General features: G+C 43.0%; 2 protein-coding genes across 23 annotated transcripts in view; one reads left to right on the top strand and one right to left on the bottom strand.

The window, feature by feature from the left end:
• The window catches only part of cadpsb (Ca2+-dependent activator protein for secretion b), a 59,913-nt gene extending 56,621 nt beyond the window's left edge, over positions 1-3,292 (top strand). For all 22 annotated transcript variants that reach the window (XM_035632453.2, XM_035632450.2, XM_035632442.2 and 19 more), the window contains 2 exons: positions 1,750-1,854; positions 1,968-3,292. In XM_035632453.2, coding sequence (XP_035488346.1) covers positions 1,750-1,854; positions 1,968-2,144 — 282 coding nt within the window. In that variant the 3' untranslated portion in view covers positions 2,145-3,292. The remainder of the gene's footprint in view (positions 1-1,749; positions 1,855-1,967) is intronic.
• A 668-nt stretch (positions 3,293-3,960) lies between these two features.
• The window catches only part of ca16b (carbonic anhydrase XVI b), a 94,623-nt gene continuing 72,769 nt past the window's right edge, over positions 3,961-25,814 (bottom strand). Inside the window, exons 9-29 of the mRNA XM_035631555.2 lie at positions 25,614-25,798; positions 22,788-22,896; positions 22,642-22,691; positions 21,797-22,541; positions 20,357-20,495; positions 17,522-17,613; positions 15,299-15,390; positions 13,959-14,055; positions 13,754-13,836; positions 13,189-13,323; positions 12,946-13,080; positions 12,074-12,246; positions 11,782-11,917; positions 10,716-10,862; positions 10,180-10,273; positions 9,622-9,698; positions 9,154-9,282; positions 8,820-8,966; positions 8,556-8,698; positions 7,465-7,600; positions 3,961-6,832 (exon numbers count right to left, since the gene is read on the bottom strand). Coding sequence (XP_035487448.1) covers positions 6,686-6,832; positions 7,465-7,600; positions 8,556-8,698; positions 8,820-8,966; positions 9,154-9,282; positions 9,622-9,698; positions 10,180-10,273; positions 10,716-10,862; positions 11,782-11,917; positions 12,074-12,246; positions 12,946-13,080; positions 13,189-13,323; positions 13,754-13,836; positions 13,959-14,055; positions 15,299-15,390; positions 17,522-17,613; positions 20,357-20,495; positions 21,797-22,541; positions 22,642-22,691; positions 22,788-22,896; positions 25,614-25,798 — 3,191 coding nt within the window. The 3' untranslated portion in view covers positions 3,961-6,685. The remainder of the gene's footprint in view (positions 6,833-7,464; positions 7,601-8,555; positions 8,699-8,819; positions 8,967-9,153; positions 9,283-9,621; positions 9,699-10,179; positions 10,274-10,715; positions 10,863-11,781; positions 11,918-12,073; positions 12,247-12,945; positions 13,081-13,188; positions 13,324-13,753; positions 13,837-13,958; positions 14,056-15,298; positions 15,391-17,521; positions 17,614-20,356; positions 20,496-21,796; positions 22,542-22,641; positions 22,692-22,787; positions 22,897-25,613; positions 25,799-25,814) is intronic.

Here is a 25,814-nt window from a genome sequence, read left to right as displayed (position 1 = left end):
CTGATTCTATTAGACTGTGGGTGCTCTTCTCTTGTGACTTCGATAAATCGCATAGTTCTGGGAAAACCGCCAAAAGCAAAGGAGAGGAGAGGTACAAGAAAATAGCACCGCTGCTCCCCGCCTGCTAACCATCGACTCACTTTCATTCTATTTTTCTTTTTCTACTGAATTTGTGTCAGAGCTATGATTTCAATTCCCATAATAGTTTATTTTGTTATTTTTTATCTCTAGTGCAGGGAATTTTAAATGCAAACCGGAATGTGTTTAAAAATGATAAATAAAACCTAATTGCCTTCAGTAACCGATGGGCCCTGCAGCTTTTACAAAATATTGAAAACATTTTATAGTCTTTCAACGGGAAATTACAGTTCAACACAGATCTATACTTTGTGGATTTTTTTCTCTTTCAATAATGTTTCTCTAAAGATAATTTTTTTTATCTCTTAGAGTAAGTTTCTCTAAAATGCCCATTTTCCACTCTTCAGAGCCCTGTTTGCGGATGCAGGCGTGGGTGCGCGCGTGTGTGTGTTTGCTGGGAACATTCATTGACACAAACCACAAGGTCCATATTGAACAGTTGACGTGACTTAGTTTTTATATGTATTAATTGAATCTGATTAAATCTCGCCAGTCCTAAGTAAAGTTCAATAATGAATTCAGAAATATCTCAGAGTAGTTTATTCAATCTCATTGGTAGATGTTTGATAAATTCAAGTATCAGCAGCACGATGGACGTAAAGTATCAAAAGTAAGAGTATTTATTGAGTTGTTTTTTTTTTTTAAATAACTGGATGGTTATGATTAATGTGCAAACATGCAATGACCGTGTCAAACTGTTGGATTGTTCAATCAAGGCATCACATAATCATATAATCATATATTCATATGTGTTGTTTGTGAAAAGGTGGTAAAGTGTGAGTGGAGCAACATGTCCAGCAATTCTGTCCAAAAGCAAAAAGTAACAGTAGTAAATTAAAATACTAGCAAGGTACAAGTACCTGAAAATTCTTCTCGCTCAAGTACTTTACTTGAGTAGATGTGCATATACTTTCCACCACAACTTGTTCGTTTCATTTGTGGAAGAAAAAAAGTGTAAAAACAACAATTTGATGTGGTAGATTGTGTTTCCTGTGGACAGTGTCAGACTAACCAGGCTCAGCTCAGCAGCTGTTTACCACAGATACATATTTACAGTGAAGATGTGTTTCCCAAAAGATACATTACCTCATATGTTATTTTTAAACTCTTAATAATTAAATAGATAATAACTCAGGAAAGCTTTTCTAAACGTTAGCTTTGATCGTGACTCGATGCACTTGATGCAAGTTTAAATCGGTGTTTAAGATTTGAAACCAAGGATTCAGGGACGTCATTGTTTCATTGATCCATGATAAAATAACGAGTTATTTTGAACATGGCTCCATTCTCACATTACCACAGGCGGTAAAGTTGCACTGAAGGCGATTCTGACCGATGAAATGCACGAACGAGCGTCTCGTGAAGTGGGTCCGAGACTCGACATTAATCCTCATGAATTGTGCTCATGGGTGAGATGAAATGTAAAAACCCATCACAGAGGTTTTTAATCGAAGTGATGCCGGAAAGCACACGCGGCGGTGCTCGACTGTTAATGTCAATTCCATGCGGCTGCACGTGTTTAGTCTCGGGGCGTCAGTTTGACGTGATGAGGTCTTGAGTATGTGTGCGAGTGTGTGTTTTGCTGGAGAGCGTTGTGTTTATGTGTTTCAGCAATGGTACACTGCCACCATGAACCTGCTGGGGACCTGGCTCACTGAACGGATGGATCAGCAGCTCCACGTCTACCAGCTCAAGATCCTCATCAGGATCACGAAGGTCAATAAAAATGAGCAAATCTGGCAGGTTGATAGGAAACACCCACAAGTCATTGCGTCCACGCTCACCCGACGTCTCTCTCTCTCTCTCCCTCTCTCTGTCCCGGCTTGTAGAAGAAGTACAGGGACTTCCGCCTGCAGGGCGTCCTCGACTCCACGCTGAACAGCAAGATGTACGACACGGTGCGCAACAGGCTGACGCTGGAGGAGGCCACCGCCTCCGTGAGGGAAGGAGGCATGCAGGGCATCTCCATGAAGGACAGCGACGAGGAGGACGAGGAGGACGACTAGAGCCTGGGCATTGACACCGCAGCCCCCGAGCCTCCTCACCCCCGACCCCATCCCCCTTTAACACTTTTGACTTTAGCCTGGTTACCGATGCATGTACCAACTCAGATAGCCACCCTAGGACCTCTTTGTCAGCTCGAAATGCCTATGAAGGAACTATTAACTATTAAAAAAAAAAAAAAAATAGTACTTATACTGAGGAAAATCGAAAATAAAAAATGTTTAAAAAATAACCATGATTGACAGTTTAGCTGTGCCCTGATAAAGATAGCACCTATCTTTGTTTCATTCATTTCTAAATTCATTTCTATGTGTTACTAAGCAATATGGAGAACCATTTGTTTGAAACTGTTGAGTGAGATTAATAGGTGTGTCCCCGTCCAATGCAAAAACTATATGGCGCTTCTTTGTCGTATTCTACATTCATTAATGGTACATTGTCGTGATGATGAGTGTGTGGACCCTTTTCTTTGTCTTGTCCGTTTTTAAGTGAATGCCAACTGCTTCAAACTGCAAAATAAACCTCTGTATTTGTTTGCGGCTGCTACAGATGAACTGTCGTCTACTCACTGTTCCCAACATCGACAGTTAGTCCAGACCTGCGTTTTTAACCATGTGTCGACGCTACAGTGTGATCTCATCTCAGTAACTAGACACGGTTCAACGGGCATCTTGGACTCCAACGCGTGGGTACTCTGGAGATGCAATATTCTCATAGCTCCATTTTGATAACTTGGGAGATTCTATTTTTATTTCAACATTAAAAAAGGCCTTGGAACAGGTTCTATTTTAATTGAGTTGCACTTTTACAGAGAAAAGAGCAAAAATATTTTTTTTTATTGAGAAAAAAGAAAAAAAAAAGGTTGGTCCGTCTTTGTTCTGTAACTGTGTAGAATGAGATGTCTGGCATTTGTTTGGGTCTCAATGTTGTTTTGTATATATTATATAAATATATATATAAATATAAAAAATGCTGTACATTGCATTCTGAGCCATCGCTGCATGCCTGTGGGTTCCCACCCTCCCCAAACGCTTTCTGTTTTCTGTGTGAATTAGCTGGTGGATTCATTCTTGCTTTTGCCTTATGAAAAGCCAACAGTTGTAATATGCAAGAGCTGTTGCCTCTAAATAAAAATTATTGTACATGTGCATCATCTTGTCATGTTAATACGGAAATGTGCATTTTGTAGGAATATATGAAATGTACTTCAGCTACTTCCTCGCTGTTGAAGTTGAACACACAGGTATGACACACTTTTAGGCTCAGTGTCATCTGAAGATGTTCCACATAAACATCCAAATATCCGCAAAATCATAGAAAAGGCTGCCCCCATATCTAAAGTTTTCATATTAAAATGATCCAGTGACATTCGTCGCTACATCTATGGACGAGGTGCAAACAGGAATGGATAAGCGATAAATCTGCATCCGTTTTAATGGAGTAAAGTATCCAAACTTTTAAAGAAACAGAGGCTCAAGTCGCAGCCAGACGGTTACACAGACGTCTGGATTTGCAAGAGTTCAAATGAAACCTTGAAAAAGCAACAACATTAACACTCCCATGTTAATGCAATGGTAGTAATAATCCAATATGAGCTATTCTGCATTAAAAAGTACTTATACACTGGTACTTCCAGTACATTGTGTTGCTGATACTTCTATGCAGGACTTTTAGTTGAGTATTTTCAGATGTGGTGTTGTTGCCACTTTGACTTACTTATGGATCTGAACCGCTGTGAAGTGACAGACCGACACCAGGGGGCCACGAGGATGAAAAACCACCCATCAGTGGTTGGATGTGACATGATGATGCTGTGCATCCGAAAAAAACCCAGACTTTATTTTAATTGTAGAGCAATACAGTTTACCTATTCAATAACAATATGACACTATAATATGATATATAACAGAATCATAGGGATATATGGCTATGATACCATTATATAAACATGAGCAGTTTATCATTTATTAAGTTACAAGTCAGACGCACCCTGACTGGATCCACTGAGGGTGACATCCTGCACTTTCCGTCACAACATTGTGGTCCGGACACCGGCAAGGGGCAGGTGTGATTGTGGACGTTGGCGAATTTTGCAGTGGAGATTTTGAGTGAAGTACAATCTGTCACAGGGGCCACTGCTCAAACCAAATCTTTGTAGGAAAATACATAAGTCTGTCTATAATCACAAAAGTGAGATTGAAGTCAGTCGTTTGTTCTCGAAGCAAACCAAGCACTCACGTTTTAAACGCGTGGAAATATCAAACCCAGACGACGCTGGCGTTCATACAAAAGAAAGAAAGAAAGGAAAAATAGTTGCAGCAAAGAAAAGCTTGTGTTGCTGAACTTAGTGATCGGTAATCTGGACTTTCCTCCAAATGTTGGAGAATCTTCACTGGACTTAGTAAACTCCCCTTTAATAGAGAAGCAGATGTTATCAGCAGAAAGAAAAAATGAAAAAAAAAAAAAGTAAATCAGGGTTAAAAAGGGGAATTATTAGCCACAAAATAGTGCGGAGACAGAATATCAGCCCAAATAAAAAATACAAATTCTTGTATCTTCTAGTCTAATGTGCGGAGTGAGGAAAGCATCGTGTCCTCTGGTTATCTACTGTGAGGCGGGAACAGAAACATGTTTGACTCTGGTTACATTCTCACCTTGGACACTGGAAATCTGCACTGCACCATTTAGATTTTATATTCTAGTTATTAAATAGATTTCAGGACAAAACCAACTTGCATGTTACAAACTGGAACCACATCTTTGGTTACAAATAAAGCATCAAGCCACCATATTAAAAAAAAATAAAATAAAAAACATCTACACTACCAGTAAAAAGTAGTCCCAACCATTTGGACTTTTTCATGTTTTATTCATTTGCAATTTTGAGTCGCAGTGGATGTAATTAGGATTTTTTTTGGGGCACTGATCAAAAGAAAAAAGCTGCTGTCAAAGTGAAATTTGTACAGCAGGAAACTAAGTGGGGAAAAAAAATGTTAGAAGTCCAAACGCTATTTAGTCAAGTCTCCTGGCAAAAACCGTCAACATGAAAACTGATCAAATATTCCAACGCATCAGGGACAAGTTTCTAATCAGTACAAATTGAGAGAGGAAATTATTTCCGAATCGCATCAACAAAAAAAATAGAGTAAGGCACAGCTGCAAATGTTCCAAGGGAGGACATCCTCACAAATCTGATGTGAAAAGTAACACAGCGCCACGACCGTGCAGCCTGGTGAGGATGTCGCTCTGCAGCAGCCTCTGCAAGTCTTACTTTCCTTCAAGATTGATGTGAACCCAAATACAAAGTCAAAACTATGTGGGAGTGTTTTTAAAACATTGATTTTAATGTCCTGAAGGGGAAAATAATCAAGTCCAGACCTCAATCCGGTCCAGAGTTAGTGGCAGGACACAGCCGCTCACTCACAGTTCGACAGGACAGTCAGAAAGAGAAGCAGTCAATCTTTGATCTACAAAGATTCGAGAGTGAATTAAAGTGAAAACTTCCTGTATCAATTGATGTCACTCCATAATCCATTTTAAACTAGTAGTTCATTTTGACCAATTTGCGGACATTTGTTTTCACGTTGATAGATTTGCCAAAAGCCCTCATCACATCCTCTGTGACTCAACGTTGCAAAACAAAAGCATGAAGATTTTTTTTAAGTGTGGGGGCAAATGCTTTTTTGCAGGCGTTGCATTGTGTCAACACAAACCCATCGCATGTCGTAACCGTTGAGCTTGTGACAGTTGAGGGTGCAAAAGCGTGAAAATGCTGATAAATAAAACCCGTGGAGTCGTGTAGGCCGTTGATGAAAAGCTACAGCATCTCCAAAAAATATGAATCTACACAAAAAAACAGTGGACGAAAGTACTAAAAGAAAAAAACATAAACATTGGCTGGCTATTAAGGATATATTCCAAAACAATATAACAATATAAATCCCTCTAAAAAAGCAATAAATGTTCACATTACATGTTGTAACACACTTAAACAAAATAAGCCATAGGTACATTACACACGACAGCAGTGAGATATTTGGACAGTATGTGAATATTAGGCAGGTCAGAGTCTCTTCACGCGTGTGGGAGCGGAGCCTCAGAACAGTTTTGTTTCGTCGAGGTGACAAAGTGACAATGCATGCTGGGCTCCGTTGTGGTGCCGCGTTTCGTCTTGAACGCCTCCCGGTTCGTCTCACTGCGGCTCCAGACATCCCAGTCTTGTCGTCGTGTAGCCAGAATTGAACTCTTGCTGGATGTAGGCAGTAACACTGATAGTTTAGTGCAAACCGGACAGAGCTGCTTTTTTCTTTTCTTCTTTCTTCCTCACGTCAACTTAAAACAGGTGCAAACGCTCAGCAGGATAACATTTAAGACAAGAAATAAAGGACAACCGCCCCCCCCCCCCCCCCCAAAACATAAATATCAAAAAACCTTTATCAGTATAAAAAAGTAATAAGGTTATTCATTTAATCAATAGTCTGGCAAAAAAAGGCCTCAGAAAAGTTCTCAGGTTTTTACAAAGTAAGTGCCCGTCAGAATGTCCTCAGACGAGCGACTCCATGCTCTCCGCGGGGTCCGACTCGTCTGCGATCACCGCCACGCCGTTAGTGTCCATGTGCATGGGGCTCAGGCCGCACTCCCTGGTACCGACCAGGCTGAGCATGGCTTTGTAAAGGTACTGGTACTGCTCCTGGACACACACACACACACACACACACACACACACACACACACACACACACACACACACACACACACACACACACACACACACACACACACACACACACACACACACACACACACACACACACACACACACACACACACACACACACACACACACAGAGGTTAACACCACGGGTCACCTCCTCCACAGTGGCCATAGAGCTATTTTAAGGCAAGTGTTTGATATGTTCAGCAGTATTAATTGATTTTTACATATTCTCTGGCCACATGGGGGCAGCAGAACAAGCTGCAAACACGGTATTGACATATCACTTTATAAACTTGATCTTTTCTGGTTGAAAGCAGCTGCCCACTGTGGCCATCAACACTCAGTTTGGTCCGTGCTCTCTCAGTGCTCTTATTACATTACATTCATTTAGTGATTCAACCAGGAAGCTATTACCCAACAAGTGCAAGAATCATTAGAAAACATAAACCATTTTCCAACTGGCAAAAACCGTTTCAAGTGCTCCCTTTTAGATTTTTTAAATTTTCTAATCAAGGACGTGGTGCAGTCTGAACACGAACAGGTGGGTTTTCAGCCTGGGACAGAAACATGGAGGGGGTTTTCTGTTTTTTTTGCCTTTTACTCACTATATCAGTGAAGACTCCCGGCCTCATGAGATTGATCATCTTCGCCACCTGATAGATGTCGACGACGCCCTCGTTCTCCAGCTGCTGGGAGAGAGTGGTGAGGGCGCAGAGCATCCCCGCCGACACTGCTCCACACCTGAGGGGAAGAATCGAAAAAAGCTCAGTAGGACACGCGTCTGTCTCATACCACATCTACTACGATGTGTCATCAAACATCGCATCAAATGACAACTTGCGTCGTTTAACTTGTAAATTAAACTATAAAAAGTGTGATTTCCATACAGAAAGTTGACGTTAGCAACTGTGACAGCTTGAGTAAGACGATTGACTGTGAGGACCTTCAGTGAAGACGCTCTCACTGCTGTTTTCACTAACAGAAGCTGAGCTCACTGAAGTCGGTGGAAGTTGTTATGGGACTATATGTTGTTTTTGTTCATCTCTGCCGCTGTCGGCTGATTCTCAGAGCTGGTAAATGTGCCAGGAGTCAAAACTCTTCATGGAACACTCAGCGTTTAGTTCCTTATTCATCATCCTACTACTTCAAATAATACAGTGGAGCTGCAACAATAAATTGATTCATAGTCAACTACTAAATCAATCGCCAACTATTTTGATAATCAATTAATTACTTTAAGTCTTTTTTTATTTAAAGTCTTAATGATCTGATTTCAGCTTCTTAAATGGGACAATTTCCTGGTTTCTTTGCTCCTTTATGACAGCAAACTGAATATCTTTGGTTTGTGGACAAAACCATACATCATGTCGGGGTTTGGGAAACACCCTCAACGTTGTTTTTGTTTTCCTTTTACCATTTCATGACATTTCATGGAACAAACAACAAATCGATGAATGAAGAAAATAATCGAAAGTTAGTCGCAGCCCAATATTAGCGTTTAGCAAATAAAAAGCAAAAATGTAATTTTTTTTACCACTTTTGAACCCTCGAAATTTAGATCAGGATGGAGCCTTAGTACAGCACCTCACACAACACGCAACAGAGTGTGAACCTGGACTCATTATGAAACACTGTTCTTGCATTGGGCCTTACAAACAGACTTTTCCTGTGTTGACAGAGGTAAACACAGACATACTCATCGTGGACGATGGTGGGGCCGTCCCGAGTCATCGCCTCCTCCTTGAGGACACCGATGAGCTCGAAGGTGCTGCTGAGGGGAGCGTCAGGGTTCGGCCACTTAGGGCACTGGAAATGTCTCACCTCCAAGACGTAGTCGTCCTGTCACACAAACGGGAGAAGTGTCAACAACACACCTGCCACAGTATGACATTATCATCACATTTCGAGGTTGAAACACTGTGTGGGGAACATGTGAGGAGGCGGAGGAGGAGGCGGGTACCTGCGTGGCCTCTAAGATGAAGTCGTGAATGATGATCTGCTCCTCGTTGGAGAGGCACAGTCTGTCCTTACTGATGAGCGTGACGGTGAAGGCGATGCAGTTCATGGCCTCTTCCCGACTCGGCCAGTAAACAAATTCATCCTCAGCCTGCGGAGGAAGAGCAACACGAGCACTATATTCATTAGAATTTTTCACTAATGTTTATTTTTCACTGTATAATAATATACTTTTTTTTTTTCCCTGAATCTGAATTAACCAGGAGACTAATTAAACAAAGACACTTTGATTCAAGAAAAAGAAGAAGACCATCTTATTATATTTCATCGTTTCATACCAGGCCTTGGTTGTCAGGCAACATGACGATAATTTGAGCGTTATGGTCCCAAATCATCCTCCAGAAGTCGGTGGTGGTGTGGGGCAAAGGATGCTGGGTCACGATGAACTCATTACTCCTGTAGTAACCCTGAGGTGACAGAGGCGAGCGGTTAGTCTTTCTGAAGCTCACACGTTTTTTCCACACACTGATGATGGATGGTTGTGAAAGAAATTTTGGGCAGAAATTTTATGATTTGCCTCTGGCGGCTCTTCTGGTAGTGTATGAATGTGACTTGTGCTGTAGAGTGCTTTGAGAAGTCTTTAAGACTAGAAAAGCTAAGGACTAAATACAATCCATGTACCATCAATTTGAAAGCCGACCGACAAAAGACTACTTTTCATTTTTCCAGAAATGATCATAAAGAACTGTCGACCTGTCAATTAGAATCTATAAAAAAAAAAGGAAGGATAAAGAGGCCGACTGTACCATTATGTAAGACGCATTAATGTAATCTGTTCCTTTCATCCCGGGCAGAGTGGTGAGTCCGACCCTCGCTCGCTCCGCTGTGAAGAGGCAGAGAGATGGGAAGAAAAAAACAAACACACGCCTTAAATCACAAAGCCGGGCTCGACAATATTGCACTGCCTGATAATGCACACATTCATTACCAGTCCTCTACTGTTGCTATAGCAACAAGCACCCCTGTTTCCTGTCAGGGAGCCAAGAAGGCGTAGAAAGATTAACTTATAGGATTATGGAAATAGATTCTAATTTTAGAATATGAACTGTCTTTAATAATTTACTGACTGAAAAATAGGAAAAACCACATTTGAAGATGTCCCCGACTCTGATTCTGATTGTTTTTCAGGGAAAGATTATCAGCAGAGGACAGATGGAATTGGTCAGAAATGCTTTTGATAAAAACTTCATCCTCTCTTGTTTTGCGAACCGACTTCGGCAGGATCACATGTTCGACCTTGACCTTCTCTGAAACCGCAGCTCGGTCGTGAGCATCGCTGTGGTTAGAACAGATAAGATACTCACAGGGAACCACCGAGGAATTGCGGTTCTTCTCCTTGTTGCAGTCTTTGTGGGCACTGAAGCACTCCACGAAGCGCGTGTTGCACTGAGTTAGCAGCTGGTGAGAGAGAAAGCAGAGACCGGCAGATCAGAAAATCGTCGACTGGAAATTAAAAGCAGACACGAGAAAAAAAAGATATATAATATTGTGTAACGGCCGAGAACAATAGCTCAGTCTCTTACGTAAATAAAGAGCATGTGACACTCAGGAGGAAATGACATTTAGCGGGAAATAAAATGAGTTTGTCTCTCCTGGTGCTGAAAGAGCAGGAGCTTGATGAGACATTCACCAGGCTTTGCGCGAGGCGGCAGGGTTGACAGACATGACTTTAATACAGCCGTCATCAGAGTCGCCCTCAGTCTATTCCCGTCTGGAAACGGGGGAAGCCACAGCGAAAAAAGCTGCTAACAAGCTTCTGATCCGAAGATCGCCTGAATTTCACCCGGCGCTGTCAGCGCGGACGGTGACAGCTCGTCTAACGGGGGCGAGTCAGCCTCACCCTGAACTGCTTCTCCAGCCGCGTGTGGCCTGTTGAGTTGGGCGTCAGGATGCTGTTGACATAACCGTGGATCTGCCAGGCGGGCACCTCCGTCTCTTTGCTCAGGATGGCCTCCATCAGAGCGTCGTGGATGAAAACATACTGCTCCTGTGGGGACACGGTATCGGTGTTCAAAACTATATGTGACAACAGGGATTGATTCAAATAAAAAATAAAAAATAAAAATCGGATAAATTACATGATTTGCGATACATCCATCTAAATTAATCACATATGTGAATATTTGCTGTGTGGATGTATGTAAACATAGCACTGCACTTAAATCAGTAGATCTGTCCTGCTGCATCGCTTCATGCTGTTGTTGTGTTGAGTTACTTCATCTATAATCGCACATCATAACTTATTATTGATCATAGTTTGCATGGCTAATTTGAATCTGCAATGTAACAAGTAACTAAATGTTTAAAATAAACGTAGTGGAGTAAAATGTACGATATTTGCATCAAAAATAAAATGAAGTTGAAGTTTTAAGAAGCGTGAAAACGCAGAAGTATGAACACAAACAGTCTCTGTTAGGGACACAGAAAAGAAAAAAAAATATGGTTTAAAGTAAGGAAGTGAAAAAAGAAAAAGTAGATACTTATAGAAAATCCAGAGCATCGTCATCTAAATTTTATCAGATATACAAACACAGTTAAAATATTGCACATTACGTGTACATGGTTTATAATCTTTAAATTAAACAATTGTGAATTTAAACTGGACTATTTGACATTTAATAAACATGATTTCACACTTACAAAACTGATATTGGGAGAAGGGGGCATCTATATATACACACACCACTATTGTGGTGTTTGTGCATTAATCTGTATTGTGGTGAGTACGTTACAGTTTGTACTGTGCCGCAGTAAATTTGTATAAGTGTGACCTTTACTCGAGCCAAGAGTATCGAACTGAACCGAGCTTCCATAACTGCCTATTAATCTTTAATCCTGACCTTTCCTAATGTGGGGGAAACAATGCCAGTTTTGCAGCGCGAGCTGATGATTCAGGGTTTTCTCACCTCAGTCTGCACCAGGTAGTTCCGTTGTGTGCGGATGTGTTTGAGGAAATCCAGGACACTGACCGAGCTCTTGTCCTTGATCTGTTGAAGCATGCTGTCGATGACAATGTAGGTTCCCGTGCGCCCAACCCCTGCACTGAAAGAGCAGAGGGCAACAACAAAAAAAGAAGCAATATGAGCGTAACGGCCGGACCATAGAGGGAGCCGTCGACCAGGTCAGCAAATGTGAGCGTGTGACAGTCATAAGTGTAACACTTATTAAGCCCAGGAGCTCAGTAATAACGCTGTGTACCTGCAGTGCACCAGCACGGGGCCCATGTCGGCAGCGTGAGCCGCGGACGAGCGGTTGATGAAAGTGAGCACGGGGAGCGTGTACTCTGGTACTCCCATGTCAGGCCACTGAGTGTAGTGATACTGGACCACGGTGCGTTCGTTCAGCTTCCCTTTAGGATTCCCCTTCTGACTCTGAAACGCAAGAGCAGACGAGGCCCTGGTGAGAACACAACGCAGACCCGTCGTTTATTGTACACAGAGCCCAAAATCATCAGCACGGTCATAACTATCGTGTAGTAGAACTGTAGTGTTCACTAAGTGAAGATTTACACATCACACACACCCGAGTGGCAACCGTGGACTGTGTATACAAATGGACGTAGTCACCGGGTCCGGAAAAGTGAAGCCAATATGCAAGTACCTGAATTACTTTGAAGTACATTCCTTAAAGGAGTATTCCGCCGATTTAGCGAAGCACCATGACATCGGGAGTAATCACCTTTTTCATCCCACACAATCTTGTTCCTTGCCAAAACCTGACACCAACATTACCCACAATGCAACGTATCTAACAGATCAGTTGGAGACTCGCCTGTACTGTGCTTTAAGCAGCTGATGTAGCCTTGAGTCTCGAGCCTCAAGCGGAGATGAAGAGTGGGCTACAGAGGTCTGGTGAGATCTCGGTTCTAACTGCACAACCAAAGTTTTTTTTTCATGTTCAAACTTGTTGTAGTATTCAGACCCAGCTGACACGGACTTAAGTCAATTTGTCAGACTTCAAACAGATTCTTCTGGAGTCACAAAAGTCCCAATACAACTTTTCATCCCCAAATATGCAGCTTCGAAGAAGATTCGCCGGATAAAAGTAAAGTTTTCTGGAGCTTCAGTTACCTTTTTAACTTTCGTGTTCCTTATCAGGAAACGCCGCAGTGTGTAGCAGGCGTGCACTTTGGTGCTTTTCAGCGTCACCACAATGTTTCCGTACTGCTCGCTGTTCTCCGTCGGCCAGTACTGGTCACATTTTCTCTGGAGGGACACAACACACTGGATTAATGACATTCTGACACATTTAAGTACAGTGATGAAGTCACCCATCTTCTGTGTTCAGTCAGTGAGTGATAAAAGTGAACGTACTCTGCCTTTCTCCACCAGGTTTGTGATCATGACGATGATTCCAGTGTTCTGCTCCCACACCATCCTCCAGAAATCCTCGAACGTGGACTTGAGCGGACCCTGGGCAGCGATGTAAGCTCTGGGGCGGTTGTAGCCCTGCAGCGGGACAGTCGTGGAGTACAGTTACCAGCAATATGTGATCAATATCGCATCAATCACCCGCAACCCCTGATCAAGCTCGTATGACTGGTTCACTGACACAAGACATCCATTCCTTTCTCTCACAGATATTGTAAATATTTATATATTAATCAAATTTTTTTTTTTTAAATAGATATCCCATTTTTATTGGTTCTGTTGTTTTTATGATTCTGATACCTCAAAATGAAACAGTCAGCGTGGCATTCAGCACCGTGAATTGTTTCTTAACACAACCCACTCTTGGTTTCATTCGGGAAAGTTCAGCAAGTAAATTAGACAAACTTGCAAACACAAAAAATAAAACGAAATATAGAGATATTAAAGCAAATAAAGAAAACAAAAACCTTAAATGATTCTGATATGTCAAGTGGTCGTTAAAACTCACATCCACATAGTTGGCGTTCATATAATCTGAATGTTTGGCATCTTTCCCCGCCAGAGCTCGTAATTTCACCCTGCTGTGGTCATCTGGGGAAAAGCATCGACATATTTGTGTGAATTATTAAAAAGGATGAAAACATGTTTTTTTTTTTAATAGTATTGGATTCTGCAGCAGCACACATCATAATCAGATTTCACAGCTCACTCACAGGCCACGATGTTGATGTATCTGTTCTTGTGCTTGTTGTCGGGGTGATTGGAATGTTCTGCTGTGATTTTCAGGTCGGCCGTACAGCGTTGAACCTCCTGGAGAAAGAAACGGAAAGATTACATTTTTTTTACAGGAGATTTAGTTGAATTATTATCTTTAAAGAAGTTGATATTATTATTGGCCTTTTTTACTGAACTCGCCTCCTGCATGAGGACCTCAGAGCTCAGGATGAACTGCGGAGCAGAACTTTTTGGCAGGAGTTCAGTGCCTTGGTCAAGGGCACTTCAGCAGAGCAGATGCTTACTGCCACCGGGGTTTGAGCTCAAGTCTCCGGGAGGATCACCTTCTCCTCTTGTCATTCACAACACCACGGTGCACCCACCCACCCCTAATAGACAACAATGCTTTCCGACACATTTTCACTGTAGTGCTTTTTTTCTCTCTCTAAATGATACACACACAAGCTTCACATCAGATGACCCCAATTAAAAGGGAACCTCTCAGGGGCGAAGCTCTCGCCTCATTCTCTAACCTGGCTACACAGAGAGTGTGTTCCCAGCCAGTCAACCAGCAGACAGACCATCTCTAATTACCCCCGTCTCTCTAGATTCCTCTCTCTCCGTCTCTCCGTCAACCATCTGTTCAAAATCAGTAACCCTGCACACGAACGGGGGTAGAAAATAGTCTCTCTCCGGTGTTCAGACGTGGGCCTATTTGCAGACAGCGTTTGCACAAAAGACGGGGACATGAACTGTGCTGAGCTGTGCCGCGCGGTGTATCACAACTTACTTAAATGAGGAAAAGGAAACTCTGTGGCGACGCTCGCGGCTCTGTGAGGCTGAATTTAGTCAGAGCTTTTGCTTTGAGCCAAATACAAATGTCAGCACACTGACACGCTCACATCGTCAATGCTAACGCGCTGATGACACGCAGATATAAATAATCTTTGTCATGTAAACCATCCCCATGTACCATGTTAGAATACTGAGTGCTAATTAGAATCAAACCTAAAGTAGAGCTGAGGCTGATGGTAATGTCAGCAGTCAACGGGTATTTGGAGATAAACTGAAGCACTCGAAAGAATTTAATTTTGTTTCGAAAAGTCAGAGGATCACCAGAGTTATTACAATTTATCCTGAGGCATTTAAGTGTGTATCACATTTTATGGCTGTCACTTTAATAGTTGCTGAGAATTTTTTACTAAAATCCACACATGTCGGCACGACTGAAGACGACGAACGTGCTTTGATTTGTTTTGGAGTCACAATTAAAACATTGTGGCAAATGTAGACGATGAAAACTGATCATCATTGATATCAAGTGGTGTTTGCAGCATACCTCAAACTCCTCAGCGAATCCCTGTAGGTTGTTCTTATAGAGCGCCATGATGTGTTTGACAAAATGCTTCACGGGAATGGCCTCCATGTCATCTGAAGAAAACATTAAGAAAAGTCCCAATTACTGTACATGTAGAATATACACTGAGTGTGTGTGTGTGTGTGTATGAGCTAGTAGTTTGCTTGTATGTTGGCAATACACACAAGGAAACTAATGACATATGTAACTATTATACATTTCAATATCACAGGCAATAAATGTAACATAGGGCTTATTGTCACTGAATCAGTTACCTAGAGTTTTTTTCATAAGCTGCTTTCAGACATGTCCTGAAGTCTGGACATTTTCCTCAAATTTTCCGGAGGAGCTGTTTGTGAGAACGCAAATGTGCGCTGGATATTTTCTGAACTGGTCATGCCAGCCCCCTTGTAAAAGTTCCAGAAAAAGTCAGAGTAGGAAATCTCTCTTCCTGTTGGCGGGAACGTGTCTGACTCTGACCATCTCCCGCTGACTTCATCCCAACCTCCAGAAAATGTCCACACGAACTTTTGCACAACATTTTCCACAGCTTGTGTCTAAAAACAGCTGGATTATTTTTCTTAGTGACAATAAAGAAAAACAATGTGTGATATCTCTATTACCATATACATTATATGTTTTATATGGCACACCATCAAAAAGACATAACATCAGTAATTTGAGCATTTACAGAGGGGAGCATCTGTCTCATCTGAGCCAAATCAGCCCCAAATCACACACGGGGGGCTCTCTGACGAGGCTGGTCTCCATCGCACCGGGACAATAGAGCAGGGGACCCAGCTGCCATCACTGATGACGGCGGCCAATGCCTTAACCAACACACGGCTGCAGCTGGGGCCCTTCAGGTCTCTTACTCGCCTCAGTGGTTTGCAGCACAAAGGTGAATTCTGGGTTTCTAATCAATTCATTTATCAAAACGTCTTCCCCTCCCCCGTGTTTGAGTCGAGAGACTAATCAGCCTCATCACTTTGGGTGCTCAAAAGATAAAAGGGAGTAAGCCTGATTAGGCACAATTTTTTTTTCTAGTCAGAAAATACTCCTGCACGGATATATGTTCACACGTGCGCTCGCATGTCCCACATCGCTACTCACAATACTTTTAACAGTGGTCTAATTTTCTCTATTTACATTCAAATTATGTCAATTTGGCCAAAAAATGTATATAACTATCTTTTATTAGTTATTAGTTATTAGTTATTAAGAGAGAAGAAAAAGGAATAATAAACCCAAGCAATAAGACCTGAATAAATGCTGAGTAAATACTCGCGTCGGCTGTGCATCACCTGTGATATCACAGCACTGAAATGTCCCTGAGCTTTAAGCGACTGTGAAAGGAAAGTCTGCTATCAACAAGCTGCCACTTGCAACAGCCCGGGACATTAAAGACTGAGAAAAGCCAGTCTCACAGAGCTGCTCCGTCCCCGAGTCGCAGCATATGTAAATGAACAGAAACTGGGCAAATGTAGACATCAGGCTAAAAGAGTAAAACCGTTTGAAGATGGTTAATGCTGACTCATGGATGTGGGCTGTATCAGTCGACATTAATCACTCAGCGAGTCGAGATTCATTTGTCGTTCTGGTGATTTTTCAGTTTCGGCCTCATAGACACACGTTATTAGGATAAATGAATTTGAAGAACAGATTCAATTATATGTACAGTGGTTCTTTTACTTTTCTTTGTCAGACGTAACCCCACAGCACTTTCAAATGAACTCAAGTACTTTCAGATATTTGACCATTGATCCATAATTTCCTGCTGATTGTTTTAACTGGCTTTCAACTTCTTCTGTCCGCTTGCTAAATAGTGAAATGCTGTATTTACTGCGTACACACACACACACACACACACACACACACACACACACACACACACACACACACACACACACACACACACACACACACACACACACACACACACACACACACACACACACACACACACACACACACACACACACACACACACACGGGTGACGGGTGACGGGTGACAGGTAACTGCAGACGTGCACCCTGGGGTACAAACACACAAGTACCGCAATATATTATCATACATCCCCTGGTTGGGAATCACTGATCTGAGAGCAAACTGTGAACAGTGTGAATTCCCCTGGACATAACATGATGGATGTTGAAGACTCCATGTGTGAATCTTTTAAAAATAATAATTAAAGTGTGGCTCACCTGGTATAGGGATGACTGGAATACTTTCATTGGCCACCACCCGTGGCGAGCTGCTCTCCTCCACATAGAAGTGAGCTGTCTGGAAAAATCTCCTACAGGGACACAGCGAGAGAGCAGCACAGTGAAACAACACAGGTAATGCCACAGTGGAGTGCATTAGGGAGTCGTTATCCCATTGTTCTCTGATCCGGTCTGTCAACATCGGCATCTGAATGTTGAGGAGAATGACACAAGAGCGGCAGAGAAACCGCTAATGAAAACCCCAGAGTAGCTGGGACACAGCTGATCGCACACAGGTAGAGCGAGCGGCTACAGGGAACAGGTAAACAACTTTCAGCGACGCAAAGCGCAGCGCCAAATAGACAACTAATCCAAACCCATTTCCACACCGCCTTCCTGAAACCCTGCCAACTTTACGAGGAGAACAAAATCAACTTAGAGGAGCTTTTTTTATTTCAAGAGAAAGTGGTGATGATTGTGTCCCAGTAGCTGCTGCTGTAGTTGATCTTTGTTTTCGATAAGACGGACACTTGGAAATTCAACATTTATCCACAAGTCATGATGTTTCAAGAAGCCGATGCACACCCTGTAGGGGATTCACCCCCAAATGTTGCAAGGTTCCAGGTCCAAAGCCAACAGAGCGATAATCTGGTCAAATCACTGCTGAGTCGAGGCCTGAAGGCAGCCGCGGTTTATGAGTTATCTATCTATATAATATAGATGTGCAAATAAAACTTTGGATAGTTGGATGAAGAATTTTAAGACTAGGGCTACATTAGAGGTTAAAGACATGACTTTCTGCATTTAAAAAAATAAAATGAATAAAAAGAATAATTATCTGAGTAAGAAAAAAGCCTCAGGTTCCATAATTTTAGCATGTCCATGAAAAACAGAGGTGGTCTCTGAGTGAGACATCTTCAAGGTCCTCTGGACATCCTGCACATCCACCGCTTCCACCACCTCCACACACACACACACACACACACACACACACACACCCACACACACACACACACACACACACACACACACACACACACACACACACACACACACACACACACACACACACACACACACACACACACACACACACACACACACACACACACACACACACACACACACAATACAATGTAAACTAATGGATGCAAATAAAAAAGACCCATATTTAATTCCACAACCAGCATTTCCCAGGTTAAATCCTACCTGTACTTGATGCAGAGGAGGGAGCAGGTGCTAGTCATTCTTTAAGACAGATGGAACAAAAATAAAAAGGCTGCACTGGATTTAAAAAAGATAGAGAAAGACAGAGAGATGGGGAGGGAGAGAGAAAGTGAAAATGGGGTAGGATGAAGAAAAAAAAAACAATGGGGGAGGAGATCTCCCTCTGGCTTGCATCACAGACTCCCAATCTAATGGCTCCCTGTGGGTGTGGGTGTGGAGTAGGTAACAACCCCCCCCCCCCTCCTGACTCTGTCCCAGGCACACAGAGGAATAGTTTGCGTTGGGGGAACGGAAACTGGGATGAAATGAGTTTCCACGAATGAATCTCAAGTGTAAAGGAACCGGAGTGAAGCATCCCATTTAACACCGACATCACCAAGTCACTTAACACACAGGATGGGATTTGTTCTCGGTAGAACATCTGCGAGTTTCCAGCAAACACCCCGAGCCTCGGAGGCTTCCAGATGTGCTCTGTAACCACAGCAAATTAATTCCACCGTAGATGGACTCTAAGATCCAATCCAAGATTATCAAGACAAGCAAAAGATAAGACAACCATATTAAACTTCAGCATAGATGGTCCATTGATTACATATTTTTTCAATTAACACTTAGAAAATCAAATGGATTATAATATTAAACTGTTAATGAAGAAAACATCTGCCAGCAAAGATATTCACTTGGTTTAATAGCGGCACTGTCAGAGAGCGAGCCTACGCAGTGCACGAGGAGTAAAGACAGTGTGAGCGGGTTGATTTCATCTTTTATCGTAGTCTTTCCCCGCGGCGAGCAGACGTTGTGTGTGAACCGTCTGCGTTGTCACAACAGCAGCTGTGATCGCCATTTCTAATCTCAGAGCGGCCCCTGCTCTGCTTCTCAAATGCCACAACTCTGTCGCGGCATTTGAGCAGTGGACCGACTGAATCCACTACAGTCATCTGTCTGTGTTTTTAACACCTATATAGAGCTGATAACCAGGCTTCAATATTTATATCACGGCACACACTATATACACCGCAGTGTTATTGGGCCATAAAGGTGTGCATTTAGAAGAATTTATAACATTCAAACACATTGCAGGTACCGACTTATGTCTGCAGCGAGCTTGGGAAATGGTCCTCGGTGCTATTTCGGACTCATTAGCCGTCCCACATGTGCCAGTGGCTCTGGCTCGTGTAATTACTGGGGCTCTAATAGCGTGGCTGGAAATCAGCCCGGCAGATAATGGCCCAGCTGGGACCCCTGCTGGCACCGCACGGCCTTCAGGTCACCAGCCCCCGACTCGGCAGGGTGATGGGTCTGATGTCGACGTGCCGGCAGAAAAGAAGTCTTACTGCCAAACGTGTTCCAAGGAAGGCGCGCGAATGTTAACACGGACACATCAAGCTAGACAGTGGGGCAGACGGACTGGGATATCCAGACACGCAAACAGAGTGTGTTGAGGTCAGTGTGGGTGAGGGGCGCCTTGCTTATATATCCTCAGTAATACCCTTATCAAGATGAACCACCTCTATATGTAATACCACTTGATTACTCTCTTACTGTATATAAATATTATATATAATATAATAGATATAATATATATTTATTATTGAACCTTTTCCTCACCTCCAATAGACCATCACAATCAGCAGCATTATGAGGCAGAGCAGAGTGAGAGCAGACACCACCACTAGGGGGACAATCCACACCATCCTGCCCATCCCCGGAGATGGGCTTCGTGTAACGTTGGACAAAGTGGTCCTGTCTGGAACATAATGCATGCACAAATTACACGGGTAAATATTCGGCAGAGTTAACACCAACTCATTTGCCAAAGCTCAAAGTGCACTGGTGTGGGATGTTGATGAAAACGTATTCTGACAGCATAAGTTTTTATTTGCAAATAAAATTGGAGAATCTCACAGTGACGGGGGCCGTGTTTTTGGCTCATCATTCTAAGAGTCTCTGGGTCAGATCCATGGAGGGAAGGGACGAGTTCAGTTAAGAATGAAGACGTAGAGAATGATAAACTGGCCTGTTATGGTAAAATGTACGTTTCTGCTCCCACCAAAGGGCCGACGCTCATTAACAGCTGTTTACTCAGCAGTCCAGGAGAAACTTTGCAAGTTCATCATATGGTTTCGAGCTGGGAGCGGGTGGTGGTGGTGGTGGTGATTGATGCTCGCCAAGAGCATGGAAGCTGAACTTGTGATTTTTATTGAAGACTAACGTCTAAATAGCTGTTAATGCTAACATTGGGTCTGTTGTGATAGCATGAACTTACATATAGCACCGTTAATGTGTGATTTACCATTATAGGCCTACATGTTTATTATTTTCTTTAGCCTTATTCTAACCTAAACTCTTCCCATCCTTCCATGCGTCATCATGACCCACGGACATCGCCAACTCTCCCATGAATACACCGCTGGAGTCTGATAATGATGAAATCCAATTGCAAAGAAAGAATCTCAAACCAAACCAGCTTTGGTTTTGGCCCCGACAGATTCAGATGAGGCTCATTCAAAAACATAATTCCTCTGCTTGTGCAGATCAAAACGATATTTTTCAAAACCCTAAGCAAAGCAGGAGCACTTGGTTACAGCTTTCTATCAATGATCATGATAGTTGTTCTATTTCTAACATTATGTCGATAAGGATGGTAAAAAAAAAAAAGAATTGGGCAAAAATATTATTCATACACTCTCCCTTGAAGCAGTTTTTTTCTTAAATATGCTAAAGGGATTTCCTCGGGGCAGATCCCTTGCGGCGGCCTCACTTCTCACTTCTGCCTTCAGGGCTCCGTGTTGTACTGACACAAAAGCCTGGAGCTTTGTCTTTGACTGAGATGATAACCACTGTGAAATACAGTCTTAAATCAAGTTATTTGTTATGTTAAATTCCTGCCCCATATCTGGGGGTACTGTTGACAGAATCCTGCTTTGCAGAGACGTTTAGCCCATGTGTGATAGCCGACAACAAGGCAGCGTGGCTTATGAAGAGTGAAGGGAATACAAACTGAAAGAAAGTGTGTCCTGTCTGTGTGAAAGAAAGACGCCTGCTCACCAGTGTGGACAGTGAAAGGCCAGAGATTCTTCCCATCACTGCTGATCTTCGGAGACAGCGTGGAGCTCTGGGGAATCTGCATCTCAGCACTGTCATTGCGGGGCTCCTGAGTGGAGACCACATTCACATCTGTGGGATTCCTCTCCACGTTAACTAACTGCTCGTCATCAGTACTCGCAGCTATCGCAGTGCCATTGCCTGCAGGCCTCCCTTCTCCTTTCTCTTTGGCTGTGGATGCAGGGGTGGGGATGAAAGGATCTATGGCCACAGTGCTGTTCCCTTGCTTCTCCTCATTATCGGGTGCAATCTTGTTCTTTTTCTTCTTCACATCCTCTCCCTCCTCCTGCTCCCCTTCTCTCTCCCCCTCGCCCTCCTCCTCCTCCTCGCCCTCCCGTGCAGCCTGGTTGTCCTCAGACGGGTTATCTTCAGAGCCCTGGGGAGCCGCCTGCTCAGTGCTGGACTTTGCAGGCGGGGCGGAGGGACGGTTGGTGTTGTGAGTGGCCTGTGGCGCATGTGTGGGCCAGACAGAACTGGGCAAAGAAGAGATGACCCCTCCACCAACGCCCAAGCCTGCCAGCAACGAGCTTGTCACTACCGATGCCACCGTGGCCTGGCTGCCACTAGAGGAGGGGCCCATCCCCGTTGCCATGGAGACTATGGAGAAGTGGATGCCAGACGACGTCCACGTGGATGAACCAGAACTTATCGGAGCCATGTCTGCCGAGGATGCTGGCGAAATCGTGGGCTGAGGGAGACGGGCAGAGGGTAAGTAATTGTCCAACAGTATCACGTGAATGTCACCAACATGAAAAAAAAATTGCACTGCCATCTTCTGGTCAACTCACCATCCCCGTCTTCACAATGCGAGACCCTTCGAATATTCGTGTTGTGTTGGCTGTAAAACAAAAGCGGGAGCAAGCATTTCAAAAATCTGCTTCCTGTGTTTGATTTTTGGAAATATTTTCAAAAGTACATAATGACAACCAGCTACCTCTGAACAGCAGTGTTTGGCTGAAATCACTGCGCAGGTCGTGCTGACACACTGCCTGCACTCTGAACAGGTACAGGACGTCAGGGGACACATTAGTGATGACTGCTTTCTGTAAGAGAAAAGAGCCACAGAACATTTGCAAAGAAACATTGTGAGTAATGTTTGAATTTGCAGTGAACACACATTTTAAAGTGGGGATGCTGTTGATTCATATTGACTAAAATGAAAATACACCACCCTGCTAGTCGTCTGTTTACAGACAAGTTCAATGCCATTTAGAAAACCTAATTTCCTGCCTAATTTAATTGTGTTGTGCAGTTCGCAGATGGTTTTACTTCTGTTAAAATGATCCTCAGAATGGATGGGTGATTGCTTCTGTGGTTGCAAAGCTAGCATTTCTCTGAAATAATTCAGATAAAGATGTCCAGAGATACAAACTGAAAATTGAAGTGGAAATGAAGTGGCCGCAAATAGAAAGACTGACAGCAGAGAGACGAGCAGAGAGAATTCTGTCAGCAAACAGACTGATCGACTGGATGGATGGAGGGAAATTGTGGGTATCTCATCGACGCATTAATCATTCTTTCAATCAGCCAGGTAATAAACGTATGGAAACCATATGAATGTAGAATGCTTTTCAATGACACAAAGATATAAGCTGAAACCCATAATTTACATAAATCCATTTTACAATCAACACCCAATCTAAAAAAATGACAGACAGCAAGAAGTCAAACAAGCCTCAGCAGACATTCATCATTCAAAGTTAAAATATAGAAATGATGCCGCTTTATATTTGGCACCTACGCTTCGGACGCAAGTCAGTCCCAGTATCTAATAGAAAATACTCTGCTCTCTTCTGTCTCCCACCGACGAATAAATAAAATGAAGACAAGGCAGTAGATCTACAGCGGCTGTGTCAGAGGGCCTCAGGGTGCAGTATGGCCAACGGGCAGTAAAAATCTTCAGTAAATGTAATGGAAGGATGTTTAAAAACAGAAAGGAGCTGGCACACGAGGCCTGAAATGGTCTCTTTGTTTAACATCAGACATAACTTTTGTGGCAGATTTCTGAACAAGCAACAGGGGAAGAAGCACTGACTTCTTATGGCTAGAGGAGTTAAACGAACTGCAATAATCCAAGAAATACATGTTATTGAGGTCAGCAGCAGTTTCATTAATGAGGCACTTCCTTTAAGTGTGAAGGAAATCCTGCGACGGCCTTCAGGTAACATGGCAGAACACGTTGAAGACGACCCACTCCCACTACATTTACTATGTAAATATCCAGGCCTCGTTCTAAGCTAAACAAAAACAATGTTTTTTTTTCAGTTTCAGGTGATTGTACACTAATAAAAACATAACATTCAATTTCTGCCAATAGAGTGCTAAACACTGGTCCTTTAACTGTAGGAAGTCTGATCGCATAGAAATTCCACATATAAACCGCAATCATGGAACATATGGAGTCTTGAAGCGTCTTTCTTTTTAAAGGTAATGCTCAGTAAGTGTTGATTAGCTAATGCATTAGCTGGTTTCTGACTATTGGAAGGAAGGGAGCATGTGGGGAAGGAAGGAGGGATCCCATCTGGATGCTGTTACATTATTTTACAATAAAAGCTCTGTCAAGAAATGAAGGATTCATGTCCACCGAAATGCTACAAGTGTTTAAGACATTTGAAATAGTTGCAGAAGTGTTGAGTTTGTATTTACAGTGTAATGGAGTAAAACTTTAATTGGACAAACAGCTGCAGATCAAAACAAGGCTTTGCACTATAATATGACCAATTGTAGTTATCAAAAGAGGGGATTAGAAATAAAGGTGTGAGACATCTGCATTCTCCAACTATCCCCCACAATAAATACTGAATTTAGTTTGGGTTCGGGGTGAAGTGTGAGTGTGCAGGAGACCAGAGTCGTTCAATAGCGCTGCAGGAGAGAGGATAGAAATGTCACACAGACTTTGTACCAGGGACTTGACTCCTCCAGCTAATGTCTAGAAAAAATTCCAGGTTTTCAGTGCTTGTGTGAAAGCAGCTGCAGACTGTCATGCCAGTGGGGGGACGGAGGGGTTTAAAAGAGGTGCACAGCTGGGTGTCGCATTCCCACAAACGGAAAGATGTATGACCAGGAAGAAGATTATGTGGTGTGAAAAAAGAACAGCCTTGTAAGTCTACACTCCTGCTGCGGAATGAGGTATTTTTGCAGAGACAATAACTTCAGCGATAACTTGATGTTTAAGACAGACGAGCGGAATAATATGATCGCTGGTGTCAACATTTACCCAGAGATCTGAGGAGCAACACTTATACATATTTCCTGCATTCTTCTCTAAAATAAGACAAGTTTGTGTTCAAAGAGCTGCCTCCACTGTCTGAAACCAGACTCGAATTTATCAAATCATTATTGGTTTTCATACTGCGAAAAAAAGAGCATATATCATTATATATTTTACATATATACAGACTTACTTTTATACACAGACTTACAGATGGCCGAAAATGTTACAACTGACAAAAAGCCACAGGTGTATTTGTATCACATTGCACATACATCAGTTAAAGTCGTGTGTGTGTGTGTGTGTGTGTGTGTGTGTGTGTGTGTGTGTGTGTGAAAGGGCTGTGTTTATTCTTAGACAGGTGAGTGACAGGAGAGTCACCGGTCCTCATATCAACCAGCAGACACACACACAAGACCATCACAACGTGTCACCTCTAATATGCACCGTCCGTCACAGATCCGGCCGCCCTCTGATCCTGCCAGATACATCTGTGGCTCTGCAAAACCAATTCAGAGCCCGGTGCGAGCGGCAGACGATGACACTCACCATGCTCTGGTCCCCAGTTTTGGTGAATGTGTTTTCATCCGCGATGTCACGTTTCACCCAGCTGTAGGAGACCGTGTAGCTGGTGATCGGCGGGTGGTAGACAGTCAGAGGGCGTTCCCAGCTCACCATCAACGCGGTCTGGTTCAGCGGCTGGATCTTCATGCTCACCGGGGCACTGCTGCAGGCTGCAAGACCGGAACA

The sequence above is a fragment of the Scophthalmus maximus genome, chromosome 6, assembly GCF_022379125.1.
Source record: "Scophthalmus maximus strain ysfricsl-2021 chromosome 6, ASM2237912v1, whole genome shotgun sequence".
In the NCBI taxonomy this organism is placed as follows: Eukaryota; Metazoa; Chordata; class Actinopteri; order Pleuronectiformes; family Scophthalmidae; genus Scophthalmus; species Scophthalmus maximus.
This window is presented reverse-complemented; position numbering and strand designations above follow the sequence as displayed.